Source organism: Esox lucius, chromosome 7, assembly GCF_011004845.1.
Source record: "Esox lucius isolate fEsoLuc1 chromosome 7, fEsoLuc1.pri, whole genome shotgun sequence".
In the NCBI taxonomy this organism is placed as follows: Eukaryota; Metazoa; Chordata; class Actinopteri; order Esociformes; family Esocidae; genus Esox; species Esox lucius.
The window spans coordinates 13,561,993-13,577,007 of record NC_047575.1 but is presented as its reverse complement, the minus strand read 5'-3'; the positions used below and the strand labels follow the sequence as shown (position 1 = coordinate 13,577,007).

The following is a 15,015-nucleotide window of genomic DNA, read 5'->3' as shown; positions in this document are numbered from 1 at the left end:
GGGACGTGGACCGTTGCACAATGCCCATGCCTCAGTTTTAAGCAAACCCTATTTTGTTTTGAGGTATTCTGATCTTGAGTGTGTGATGTGTACCCTGTCTGTCCACAGGCTTCAGGTTCATATGCTGAACGGTGCTTTACTGGCCTTGGTCTTCCCTGTGGTCAACACTAGACTGGTAAGTAACCACCCTCTAACATGAATAACACAACACTGCAGTCCGTGCCATTTCTTGATGCATGGACGTTTTCATTGCAGTCACTAATTAGCCGCTGTTGTCCGGAGTAACTTGGGGTTAATGCATTCATTTTAAGACCGTTGAAAGGGGTGGGACAGCCACGCAAACCAGTAACAGTAAGTGCACCTTACTCAGTGACATGGCCATCATAAATGGGAAAGCTGGTTCCTCCGTTGGAGTGTCAGGACGGAGAAGAGTTTTGACTGGGTGGAGATGGAGCCTTCCTGAAGGAGTGGGACGGCCAAGGGACCAGAGGCAGCCCAACAAAGAGTTTTGTTTCTTAGAGGCTTGTTTAAATTGAATATTTATTTAAAGAATCGTTTTTAAAAACATGCTAGAATCAGGACTTAAAACCCCCAAAGGTTGCATCTAATGTTCTTCTAGGGTAGTAATGTATAACAATTGCCCTTTATCTGAAGGATGAACACAGGGATGAGTATGTGATGTTACAAAGTAACAATTCACTGTTTACTCAACTGCACAAGATCAACTTGTCCCACCCCAGAGTGTAACAATGGTGACGTGGTCACAGAATCTGATCAGGGAGAAGAATATATTGTTTCTATGAGCCTTCCAGACTCACTGATTGAAGTTGACACAATGAAAGCCGAGCCTGTAACAGTAGCTTTACTTGGCTTCTGCCAGAAGAGCCGTGAAACTGCCCTGCTACAACCCCCCACTTCTTCCTCCCTCAGTCCTCAGGCTTTTCTTATTGATGCATTTTATGTTTCTGTAAGATGCTCCACTCCATGTTCTGGAATAATGTCTCTCTCTACTAATCGCATCTCAGCAATGGAAACCAAACCGGATTAAATTAGCCCCTTAATTCCCTTAATCAACCTATTTCACATTTTATTACCTACATCCTTCTCAAACACGTCCATTGTCTCAAAAGTGCTTCTGTATTTTATGCATTAAGAAGCCCACCAACGCCGTCACAAGGACACTGACCACACTGTGTTTCTCAGCTTCAGCGGCATTGTTCCCATTCCCAGACAACGCTAGCGCTCTCACATATTCATTATGAAACTGTTGTAGCGATATCCTCTAAGTCTAGTGATCTTATCTACTTAATTTTCGATTAGGTTTCACCTCGGCGCTGGGTAGGGCTGAAAGGAGACCCGCGCGATTGAGCTTGCCATAGTTCTAGGACATGTATTGTTTTAAAGCTCCGTCTATGGAGCGTGTCACTGTTTCAGTGTGTTGTCCCTGGTGTGGGTAGGAAGGCCTCTGCAGTGGAGCCAAGGCGTGTCCAGCCTGTCAGTAAACACTAAAGACTCTAAGTTGTGTCGTAAAAGTATTTTACATTGATCAGGGCTTTGGTTTGTTACGTCTTAACGTTTATCAGAACTGATAAGGTTGCTAGGGAGCTCAGTTTTACTGCAGTCTGTGTTCATATTTCCTCAACACATTTGAAACCACACTGAAATGTTTTTCAGACATGTGATGTTCTTCTTCTAGATTTAGACAATGGGTTCATGGGTTGCATGTTTTCTCGTTATACTGATTAAACAATGTTTTGAAAAAACAGCAATTATCGTCTATAAATGGAGAACAATTAAATCCGTTGTCATCATTTTGAGAAACCATCAGACATTTTCAACCTAATATGCTCAGCAGAACAAGCCAGACACTAAGATTTGAGCCACTAAGAAATGAATAATACCCCAGTAGCACATTACATGACCCCCAAAATGAATATTCATGAGCATTCCCCCATCCATGTCTTTTCACCTAAATTCTATATTTGGGTTAGTTCTCTTAAAAAATGTTTTAAAAAAAACACAACTTTGTTAATAGACTGAAGATAGGTCCTGGTTGGACACAGTCAATCTGATAAGCATTTGTAATCTGTAGTGTTTATACCCAAAGTTTGCGGTGGCCTATGAAAGCCAATTTGGCTCAAAACTTACTTCTTTAAAAAATCTGTAGCTATATGGTATTGATATCAGTTTTCAACAGCAAACAAAATACATCACTGGAGGACATCAGCATTCTTGTGGACTCAGAACATGCAATTGTTTAACAAAATTATAAAAAGAAAAGGTAATGTTATCGTTTTGGTAGATAGTGTTGTTTTGGTGTTGGGATTATCAAACTATACCTGGTATTGGTTTCAGAGACAGAAGGATGGTATTGTGACAACAGTGGTTTGTTTTCTGTGTAAAGAGTAGCTTTGTGTTGCACTGTACAACTGGCCAGTCCTGCAGCAATATCCGTTATTACATTACTAGAGAGTGAGTATCCTGTGGTTTGACAAGCCCCACCCTTCCCGCTCTAGCCATTAGCTCACTCCTCTTACCCGTCCTTTAACTGCGAAAGGGGAATTCACAATCTTGGTTTTGTCATATTGTGGTCATTTGCCATTAACCATAATGGAAGACGCAAACATTTTTAAAGTACAAAAACATTCAGAAACTCAAATTAAACCAGAATCCCAATTATGATTATCTTGCATATTTTCATGTCATTGCATCACAGCGCTCATAGTCCATCTTTTCATAGCACTAAGCTGACCACCACGGTCTAGGGTTGAGCATTGACTAGGCCACTACCTGAGGAGTGACTGGCAGGAGAAAAGTGTTTGATAGTGGGCAAGTTGTGCAAGGCCAGGTTGGTTTGACTACATTGCTGTTTATACTGCGTGTTAGTATGTTAATGTTTGTAATAGCCTATTGTTACTGTATTCAAATGGGCACAGGTGCAGAAGCTTCTGGATCCATATTGCCAGAGAGTAAATGTTGGTCTGAGTGGAATATGTGAAGTCATTTACCTCCCTATGTGTGTTATATCTGGACCATGTTTTGAGATGTGCCTTTTAAGTACATCAGTTGTAAAAGAAGGTTTCATAAAAAAATAATAATAATAATTTTAATAAAAAGGATCAATTACAATCAGTCACCTCAAACAGAAACAACCCAAATCCACCAGAGGTCAAGGCTGTGACAACTCCACGCTATTTGGCCACTTGGAAAATGCAGCTATGCAGTACAGATGAACTACACATCTCAGTCATACATCAGTAGAATATTATTTAAAACAATAAATGCCCTCTCCAGACCCCATATTGTCCGACATATAATTTGGTTTCCTCATTCGCCAACTACAAAAAAACACGCTGGACCACCCAGTGTAGTTGGTGCTATAGATTGGACACACAATTGCACAAATTATTGCACCACCATAAGATGAACGCGCATTTCTTTACGAGCTGCCAGACATAAGAGGCTGACAATTAACTGAACGTATCTTGACTAATCAGTATTATCATTCTTGGTTTCATATTCAATCAGTGCCACTAAGCCACCATTTTTATTTGAATATCTTTATTTCATTATGGTAACATGACATCCTTCTACAGTATTGCTATGAGTAATTCACTGACAGAGACCCCTCCCCTTTCAGCCAATCACTGTGGGCATAAGTAAGTAAGCTTGTTCATGGAACACAACATCATCCATATCAACGGGATCAACCCCGCCCTTTCTCTTAGCTTAAGATTTCTCCCCATTTTTTAGTAAATGTTGGTCTTAGCAGCTTTGTGAACAGGTTTTAAGAGGAAACTCTTAGATATGAACCTTTTAGTGCTGTTTAGGAGTCCTCCAAGAGGTAAGATAAAATGTTTTGTGAATACGGCCCCTGATTTGTAGGGAATGGTTCTGTTTGGCTAATCCAAACCAAAATGTCACTTTCATTCATAGACACAATATCAGTCGTCCCTTTATGCTCTTTCAGGGTTTAGAATATATCCATTGCCATACATGGTTTAAAAGTCAATGTAATAAGGCAAACACTTGGTTAATAGTTGTGTATATGAAAAATGGTGTTAATCATTTAGATACATAACTCTGTTGATTATCTTGTTGGAACTGAGCACTGTTAATTATAATGTAGATACTAAAATGTTTTGTTTTTCTTTGTTCAGCTTCCATTTGAGAAGGAGATCTACTACATCCAGCATTCCATGCTCTACCTTGTGCCTCTATACCTCTTCAGGAAAGGAGGTATGTGATGTCTTTGCACTCATGGTGTTCTTTGCATTCTCCATTCAATGACTGATTCACTTCTGCCTAGAAATAAACCCATCATGAGTGTTGCATCACTTCTTCCTTAACCAAGGAAAGAGCTCCTCCCAGTTGGGTGATGTGTTGTACTGAGGGTTGAAGACCTGAGGAATACTATGACAGGCTGCCATCTAGTGTAGAAATGCCATTCTCTTATATATATTTATAGTCAAAGTATATATATATACACTCACCTAAAGGATTATTAGGAACACCAGATCAATTTCTCATGAATGCAATTATCTAATCACATGGCAGTTGCTTCAATGCATTTAGGGGTGTGGTCCTGGTCAAGACAAGACAATCTCCTGAACTCCAAACTGAATGTCAGAATGGGAAAGAAAGGTGATTTAAGCAATTTTGAGCGTGGCATGGTGGTTGGTGCCAGACGGGCCAGTCTGAGTATTTCACAATCTGCTCAGTTACTGGGATTTTCACGCACAACCATTTCTAGGGTTTACAAAGAATGGTGTGAAAAGGGAAAAACATCCAGTATGCGGCAGTCGTGTGGGCGAAAATGCCTTGTTGATGCTAGAGGTCAGAGGAGAATGGGCCGACTGATTCAAGCTGATAGAAGAGCAACTTTGACTGAAATAACCACTCGTTACAACCGAGGTATGCAGCAAAGCATTTGTGAAGCCACAACACGCACAACCTTGAGGCGGATGGGCTACAACAGCAGAAGACCCCACCGGGTACCACTCATCTCCACTACAAATAGGAAAAAGAGGCTACAATTTGCACGAGCTCACCAAAATTGGACAGTTGAAGACTGGAAGAATGTTGCCTGGTCTGAGGAGTCTCGATTTTATTTTGAGACATTCAGATGGTAGAGTCAGAATTTGGCATAAACAGAATGAGAACATGGATCCATCATGCCTTGTTACCACTGTGCATGCTGGTGGTGGTGGTGTAAAGGTGTGGGGGATGTTTTCTTGGCACACTTTAGGCCCCTTAGTGCCAATTGGGCATCGTTTAAATGCCACGGCCTACCTGAGCATTGTTTCTGACCATGTCCGTCCCTTTATGACCACCATGTACCCATTCTCTGATGGCTACTTCCAGCAGGATAATGCACCATGTCACAAAGCTGGAATAATTTCAAATTGGTTTCTTGAACATGACAATGAGTTCACTGTACTGAAATGGCCCCCACAGTCACCAAATCTCTACCCAATAGAGCATCTTTGGGATGTGGTGGAACGGGAGCTTCGTGCCCTGGATGTGCATCCCACAAATCTCCATCAACTGCAAGATGCTATTCTATCAATATGGGCCAACATTTCTAAAGAATGCTTTCAGCACCTTGTTGAATCAATGCCACGTAGAATTAAGGCAGTTCTGAAGGCGAAAGGGGGTCAAACACAGTATTAGTATGGTGTTCCTAATAATCCTTTAGGTGAGTGTATATATTTTATCAAGACAAGACAATATGAAAAAAGGGTAGAAACATCTGCTGAATATCGATGGTAGTTACCATGAGTGTGGTCCCTGATGGCATCCAGGCGCCATGGCCACCGGCAGGGAAAAACCACTGCACCCTGATTAGAGGTCCTGAAAGTACAAACCCGATTCCAAAAAAGTTGGGACACTGCACAATTGTGAATAAAAACAGAATGCAACGATGTGGAAGTTTCAGATTTCGGTATTTTATATAGAATACAACAGATGACATATCCAATGTTTAAACTGAGAAAATGTATCACTTTAAGGGAAAAATAAGTTGATTTAAAATTTCCTGGCATCAACATATCTAAAAAAAAGTTGGGACAAGGCCATGTTTACCACTGTGTGGCATCCCCTCTTCTTTTTATAACAGACTGCAAAGGTCTGGGGACTGAGGAGACAAGTTGCTCAAGTTTATGAATAGGAATCCATTCTTGTCTAATACAGGCTTCTAGTTGCTCAACTGTCTTAGGTCTTCTTTGTCGCACCTTCCTCTTTATGATGCGCCAAATGTTTTCTATGGGTGAAAGATCTGGACTACAGGCTGGCCATTTCAGTACCCAGATCCTTCTTCTATGCAGCCATGACACTGTAATTGATGCAGTATGTGGTCTGACAATGTCATGTTGGAAAATGCAAGGTCTTCCCTGAAAGAGACGACGTCTGGATGGGAGCATATGTTGTTCTAGAACTTGGATATAACTGTCAGCATTGATGGTGCCTTTCCAGATGTGTAGGCTGCCCATGCCACACGCACTCGTGCAACCCCATACCATCAGAGATGCAGGCTTCCGAACTGAGCGCTGATAACAACTTGGGTTGTCCTTGTCCTCTTTAGTCCGGATGACATGGCGTCCCAGTTTTCCAAAATGAACTTCAAATTTTGATTTGTCTGACCACAGAACACTTCCACTTTGCCACAGTCCGGCAACGGCGAATGGCACGGTGGACTGTGTTCACCGACAGTGTTTTTTGGAAGTATTCCTGAGCCCATGTTGTGATTTCCATTACAGTATCAATCCTGTATGTGATGCAGTGCCGTCTGAGGGCCCTGAAGATCATGGGCATCCAGTATGGTTTTCCAGCCTTGACCCTTACGCACAGAGATTGTTCCAGATTCTCTGAATCTTTGGATGATATTATGCACTGTAGATGATGATGATAACTTCAAACTCTTTGCAATTTTTCTGAGAAACCTCTTCCTGATATTGCTCCACAATTATTTGCCGCAGCATTGGGGGAATTGGTGATCCTCTGCCCATTTTGACTTCTGAGAGACTCTGCCACTCTGAGAGGCTCTTTTTATATCCAATCACGTTGCCAATTGACATAATAAGTTGCAAATTGGTCCTCCAGCTGTTCCTTCTCTGTACATTTAACTTTTCCGGCCTCTAATTGCTACCTGTCCCAACTTTTTTGGAATGTGTAGCTCTCATGAAATCCAAAATGAGCCAATATTTGGCATGACATTACAAAATGTCTCACTTTCAACATTCGATATGTTATCTATATTCTATTGTGAATTAAATATATACGTTTATGAGATTTGTAAATTATTCCATTCCTTTTTGACTCAAAATTTGTACAGTGTCCCAACTTTTTTGGAATCGGGTTTGTAAAAACGGCACATTGATAATGCATTTCTTAGTGCGTGTACACTGCCTGTAGAAAGTTTACATCCTCCTGCTTTCTATTTTCACATTTCGTTTCATCAGTACCTCAGGGCTTCTTGCATTCCAATTAAGATGTTTTCCTTTTATCTACACAGCACTGTAGACTTTTTTTTAAACTGTCAAATAAAATTATAGATTAAGAATACAAAACTGAAATATGATAGTTAGATAAGACTCTACCCCACTAACATAATACTTGGTGGAAGCACTTTGCAATTATGACGGCTGTGAATTTGTTGAGATAGGTTCCCACACCTAGATTGGCAATATTAACTTCTCCACTGTAACTCTGGCTGTGTGCTTCAGGCTTTTGTTATGCTGAAAGTACATTGCCTGAGGAATTAGGCACTTGCCCAATCCCTGAAGTTGAGAAACATTCCCATAACATGATGCTGCCAGCACATGCTTCTAGGGGTTGAGTATGAAGAACCGTTTCCAATTTGGTTCCAAGAACCGTGGATTCGAAAAGACACTTGCATTTCGATTCTGCTTCAGTTCCTAACATTTGGATTTCAGTCACGCATTTTACAGTCCATAGACATTGCACTTATCTGCCAGCACCTGCTACGTGGACGGCAGACTTAATGTCACATAATTTCACGAAGTATGTCAACAAAGCAAGCACATGAGAATTGAGAAGAGACTTCTGTTTACATCCTGGACCATGGCTGACCACATTAAACGCTTTAAAGTTCGGCTTAGCTTCACAAAACATTTAATGATATTGCTACTGGTGAAGTAATGTCTTCAAATAATTGTAATATATATTTTTCTTAGACATAAGTTCAGAGAGCACCACTACACCACTGGTTCAACCCCATTGACTCTCCTCTAATACCAAAACTCCTTTCACTTTAGCGATGAAGGGGAAGATGCGCAAGGAGAAAGTGGAAGATTTGTGGTTATGGGGTTACATCTGGTAGCTACGGTTGAGTCTCATTTGTTTAGGTTATAACCTTCCTGAATCCTGTCACCATTGACAGTTGACTGATTATAGCCTTAATGTGCAAAGAAAAAAAGCTAGGCAATATGTTGTATGTCTTCTCTTTAAAAAATATTGGAATCCTAACTGGGATTTGAAAATAACTGGATTTGATAAGCAGAATCAGAATTGATGAAATTGAAATACCCAACCCTACATGCTTCACATTATGAATGGTGTTACCTACATAATGGTGTTTCCTATGTAGGAATTTAATGTTTTGGTTTTCAGCCAAATGGTTTCATTTTAGTTTTCTCAGACCACAAAACATTATGCCACATTGACAGAGTTTTTTGTCGTGCTTCAATAGTTTTCTGGATAGCCTCTTTGATCAATAATGTTTTCCCGGTCATCCTGTTTGGAGACCGACTGATGTAGACACGGTTTTGGTGGGACTATACACCTTCCACTGAGTAGTAATGTGTTTGTGTTCCAGAGGATATTCAATGTCTAAATGTTTGCATCCCCACCCCCAGATATATTTATTTTGAAAGGTCCTTGGTGCTGAAGGTTACATCTTTGCAATTCACTACACAACAGAGGGAATCCTACAGAAATTCTTAAATGAATCCTGAAGTCATGTGAATCACTACATTTTGTTACAGTATTGTATTTGTAATGTTTACATTCATTTTGCAATAATGCAACCAATTCCCTTAAGTGTGGAGTATAATGTGTAGATATTGGGTTCATTTAAATGAATGAACCTGAGGCTCTGACACGACAAAATGTTAACATCAAGAGGCTATAGACTTTCTTTAGGCACTGTACATGTTTTCTAATATTAATTCCAACCCTCAAATATATGCAGTGTAACCCATGTTTGACAGATTTTCTATTTCTTTTAGCGAAACATCCTTCATCATACTAGGGTCTTTGAGCTCTCTATTAGAACAAGGGAAAGTTGGTGGGTCCTCTCAGTATTTGCTGTAATATTTGTTCAACCTCTTCTGGAAGATTAGAATTGGAATGAACTCAATTGCTTATTCTAAATAGGAATACTTATTTTCAACTGCTGATGACATTCTATTCCTTTTTCTTACTAATCCATGTTTAAAACCAAAACAATGTACTATGGGAATACAATTATGCACAACCTTACTGATGACAATCCAGAAGTATAAAGACACTGGTTAAAATTAGCTCCACTACATACACTTCAGATGGAGCCAACTTGTGACACATTACAAAAGCCAGAGTGGTGAGTTCTACATACTCAACCAGTCTTGGTGACAGATCTGCCCTGCAGGCAGAAATTAATAGTGTTTGTAGAGGGCAGAGCGTAGGTTTCAACTCTAAAATCACTAAATTGGCGTTAAAATACAAATCAATTAGGGGAAGGTAAGTGGTAAAGGTTTAGGGTGGGGAAAAGCTCTAAGCCTGGTCAATGTCATCAAACAGCATTCGCTCTGTTTGAACCGCAAGTTCTGCACTCTCCATGGAGTCAGCCAGTCACATGAATGTCTGCCTTCAGGGCAGAATTGCCTCCAAGGCATGTTTGAACTGAAAAGGAAAATTGATACAATCACATCTTAACCTACTGTCATACATTTGGAACAACTGATACTGATGCATCCCACTTATATAATGTCTTTGAAGTGTCATTATGTGATGTGTTGACATGTATTCAAACTATTAAAATTCTATAACAATGTGAAGGAGGTAGAGGCATCTGAAAATTTTCTGTAGGCACTAGAAATCTCTTCACAATAGGGTGGGTCCTGAGCAGTCTGCAGGTTCTAGACGTGAAAATGAAACATTGCCTTCCAAAGAGCTGGGTAGAAGCAAGCTAAAAATCTCAACAAGCCCATAGGTGTACCATGGAGGAGTTAACGGCATGATGTAATGCTGCTGAGTGGTTACAACTGAACTGTGCTTTGCCAATTATAGAGTGGAATTTGTGAGTCACTATTGCAAGTTCCCAGCCTGGGAGAGGGACCCCGTGCCTCTGTTCTCTGTTCCACTGGCTGATGTGAAATGGCAGCGAGACAAAGAGAGCTCACAGTCATAGCGAAGCTCACAGTGGCTGCGTGATAAGGAATCTCTGTGTGCTCGCTCTGCTTTGTGACGGCAGAGTGCTAGCAAGTCCGCTGGACTCCGGTTTGAGAGCAAACCAGGGAACAATGAATTGAGTGTTTGGTTGTCCCCGCCTCCTTGTTCCTGTCTCTGTGCTGCTGGGCTGTCTGTCTCTGGCCCTGACTTAATTGACTCTGTCTGGACTAGAGCACAGTGATGGAGAGATGGCCTCTAAACACATTGACCCTCTGTGAGAGACTCCCCCAGGCCCAGACAGAGGAGAGGAGCAGGGGGGATTTAGCTCTGCGAGGGAAGGGCCTGATGAATGCTAAGGTTGCCTGTGATTTATTCTTGTGAAACGGCATAGAGACTAAACCATGGTGGGGAGGGGAAGAACCGGTACTCTCCGGTTAAGCTGGTCCTGTTCAATGTGAGTACGTCAGACAGCCCTGCCTGCTCAGCACTGGTTGTGAACGTTGTGAAAAGGCAGGAAGGCAGTAGTGGGTCTCTGTAAGAAAGATTCACTGCCAGATAGGATCATTTAAGCGAGAGTAAGAATACCAGTGGAGGTAATGATGATGCCCAGCCAGTGAACTGACAGTAATCCATTACTGTATCTTCAGCCGTTTGTTGTCTGTATAATGTTCTAAGTTCTCTTTTTTTCTGGCACATAAGGCGTGTACAAGCCGGAACCCCTGGTGGACATGTGGTGGGCTATCCTCTCCACCGGCATCCTGTTCCTCTACCACTTCCTGTTCTTACAAGGCCTGGGCCTGGTAAGACACTGGTAGAGGGAGCCCTCTACTGGATACTCAGAAACACTACCCACTTTTCACTCACTGAAAGGAGAGGCCAGTAAAATGACACAGATCTATGAGTAAGGTGACCCAGATGAGATTCCCCTATACAGATCCTGGATCCAGCCATGTACCGGACACTGGTGGTAATATAATATAAACAATGTAATGTGCAAGACAGTGACTTGAGTAAGATGTACCACAAGAAGCTGCATATATACAGGAGTTGGGTAGATTTTGCTACATGACATTAGCATGATTAATGAGAGAGGTGATGCAGCTCACTGGTCTTCCCGGGACCGCTTAACCCAAAACCCTATAAAGACTGTCTTTTTCGTCTAGATTTTCTCAATGCGGTTTCTGTCTTCCCCCCCCCAGATGACCGAGGTCAACCTGAACAACATGCTGTGCCCTGCTGTGTCCGACCCATTTTATGGGCCGTGGTACCGGGTTTGGGCTTCAGTTCACCAGACCCTGCTGACTCTGGTCCATGGGAAGGTTCTGACCCTCCTCTCCCATCACACCAGCCCCACCTGCAGATACTTGCTGGACACCGTCAGACTCCGCAGCAAGAAGGTCGACTGAAATTCGACAGAGGGATGAATACACACAGAGACAGACACACAGATATAGACCGACAGGCAGGCAGACACGTTTAGAGACACAGATATAGACAGAGAGAAAGACAGATTCACAAGGACACAGCCTTTTTCAATCCACACGCCTGTTCTTATGTTGGAATTTTATATCAACATTTTTAATACAAATTGTACCACTTAACCACATTTTTTTACCGTGAAGAAATAGGCATTTCAGGGTCAAATTAACAGTGTGTTTTGTTTAGTGTTGGAGCTAGCTTGAATTGCACACACAATGAGAAGGATGTGCTCTGCTGGGAAGGTGAAATTTGCCTTTGTTGTGTGTCAGATTTTCTGAACACAAGTTACTTGTTATGTGTTTCTAAAAGTTACTCTTTATTTCTAAAGTTGCCTTTTGTAGTTACTTTGCAGTCTATACATATTTGGACAGTGAAACACATTTTGTTGGTTTGGCTCTGTTCTAAAGCACAGTGGATTTGAAATGAAACCATGACCAAGAAGTTAAGTGCAGATTTAATTGTAGGGAATTTACATCCATAAACCAAGAATGGTGTTGGATTTACAACACTTAATACATTGTCATCTTAATTTAACACTACCAAAAGTAATTGGACAAATTAACAATCTTAAGTAAATTCATCTATATATATAATATATAATACTTGTGGCTAATCTAAAGCTGCCTGATCCCATAGACATTACCAGACTTTGGGTATCTTTCTTGGGGATACTCTGTCAACTTCAATTCTTGTTTGTTTCTGGGCATTTTTGCCTTCAGTCTTGTCTTCAGCAATTGAAACACAGGAATATTCAACTGGATTCAGGTCCAGTGATTGACTTGGCCAATCTCTTGATTCTGCTTTTTACCTCTGAAAAACATTGTTTGGGGTCATTGTCCTGCTCGTGAAATGCAGTTCAATGGGTTTTGAGGCATGTTCTTGTATCTGAGCAGACTGTGTTTCGGTACACTTAATCCTACATCTGCCATCAGTAGTTGAATCAATGAAGTGAGCCAGTCCCAGTGGTGGCCTTACACCTTATCTCACAGCTAAGTCATGTCAGTTCCTTTTCTCTCCACACTTTCCTCTAACCATCATTCTGGTACATGTTCAAATTGGTCTTGTCTGTCCCAAATGTTTTCAGAAATTGGATTTTCTTTTTAGATATACTACTTTTGAGACTAACTACTGTTTTTGCACCTTGCAGTCCTGTGTAGTCTTCTGTGAATGGTACCGGCTGACAAATCCATGGCTACTTTGTGTTTTTAATTTCCTCTTCATGGTGAGCATTCTTTGGAGAAAAGGTATTCAGTGTGATACCAGGTCATTTGCCATTGCTGAGCTAACCAGTGCTTTCTTCTTGTTCTGAGTAATTTACTTTGATGCCTAATGTTTTGGCTATGTCGATTTATGATTTATCAGGATCATGATAACTCATGACACTGTTGGTCCTTGTTTTGTCAGAAACAGCAACCAACTCAAAATGCACTGATGATACAAACCAACATCCAAATAGTTTTGGTCCATTAAAACTGTTATTTCTAAATGATGAAAATACCCTGAAATTAGCTGACATTCTGTACTTAAACCCCATAATCATATAATCCCCAATCAAAACTGCTGGAGTACAGAGGCAAAACAACAGAGCCTGTCACTGTAAAAATATGTATGGACTGTAATGTATATTCAGAAACAAATGGGGCTAACCCCAATGTTATAGATCTGTTGTTCCTGTACATTTAACTCCATGTGTGCTTGCCATACCAGTTGGCCTGAATACAGGTCAACATCGCCATTTATGTTTGTATTTAAGATTCACATTATAAAAACATTGTGTTTAATCCATTGTAAAAAAAATTATAACAATAATAATCCCATTGTGTTATTTAGTTTGAAGAGTAAAAGTTATGAAGTTGTCTTTTTAAGTGATGGCCCAAGTCCCGTCCTTTCAACTGGGTTGGAAAGATTTAAGGAAAAGGAGTAACCCATTCCTTACATTTTCACTTTTGCCAAAGTGTTATATGGGAAAGAGCCTCCTGCCTTTTGCCATCTCTCATCACCGGTTTCACCAAACTGAAAAATTTGATGTGGGAGGTCTTGTAGACAATGCACACCACTGGCTGTCCTTTTGACATCAGTTCTGGATGCTGGGAGATGACAGTAAGGCATGTTGATGTAGGTATTTAGAAAAGGCATCATTATCAAGTGAGGATCAATGCCTGGTGCCTGTCACAGGGATTTCAGTGGAAGTAAGGGCCTTCACAGAGGATTTATTAACGGGATGTATTAATCATGGGGCATGTATAACGGGACACAAGGTTGCAGATGGACATTGTCATGTTAAATGTTAATATTCCATCATATAAGATGGGGATGTGTTCCTCTTCTATAAGTCACACTCCAATCTGCATGTGTTGTGCCCCAGGTTCAGTCCACATGTAACCCAATATACACGTGTTCTATATAACCCATCACATACTGTGTGCTTCATGTATCTGTATTGATTTAGTTAATGACAAAAGATCACCATAGCTCTACTTTGGGACAGTCATTGGGAACCCCCTGTTTTAAGGGAAGTATTTGGCTGGGAGACCAGCCCAAGCAATGTTTACTTATCCCGTGACCACACTTCTAATTCTGAACAGTGAAATCAGACCTGTGAGGGTGTTACCATGGTAGTAGTTGGTTTTTATACAGTATGTAGGAGCAGTCTGAGTTTATTTAAACATGGGGGGAAAGAAATGCAGCATCACTAATGCAATGACTTTTGGACTGAATAGAGGACTATGTAAAAGGGGGTTTAAATACCATTTCCTGTCACTTTGATCATTGGATCACTTATTTTGTAAGGAGGGATTTTGTGTTACTGTACAAGTACACATGGAAAAAAAGGGATGTGGTAAACGTTTTGTACACTTCTAGGTGAATGTGCGCTGTGCTGTATTGACTATAAAATTAATTTCTGCTCATCAGTTGTATTTTCTCATTGAATATCTAGCACTTCAACAGCAGTCAGAGTAACAGGGAAACTGTCCATCTACTAAATTACTTTGCTCTCATTACTAAGGACTAGAATAGTGTATTGTAAAACATCTGTCATATGTAACGTAACCTAGTGACAAATCGTAATCATAGAACATAGCCGTCATACCAGTTACAAGACAATCATATCCATCATACTGAACACCATAAAATCCATTGAGT

General features: G+C 40.8%; 1 protein-coding gene across 1 annotated transcript in view; it reads left to right on the top strand.

The window, feature by feature from the left end:
* The window catches only part of LOC105028079 (transmembrane protein 164), a 44,117-nt gene extending 29,334 nt beyond the window's left edge, over positions 1-14,783 (top strand). The window contains exons 3-6 of the mRNA XM_010900548.3: positions 109-175; positions 4,161-4,239; positions 11,092-11,192; positions 11,592-14,783. Coding sequence (XP_010898850.1) covers positions 109-175; positions 4,161-4,239; positions 11,092-11,192; positions 11,592-11,798 — 454 coding nt within the window. The 3' untranslated portion in view covers positions 11,799-14,783. The remainder of the gene's footprint in view (positions 1-108; positions 176-4,160; positions 4,240-11,091; positions 11,193-11,591) is intronic.
* Positions 14,784-15,015: the final 232 nt, after the last annotated feature.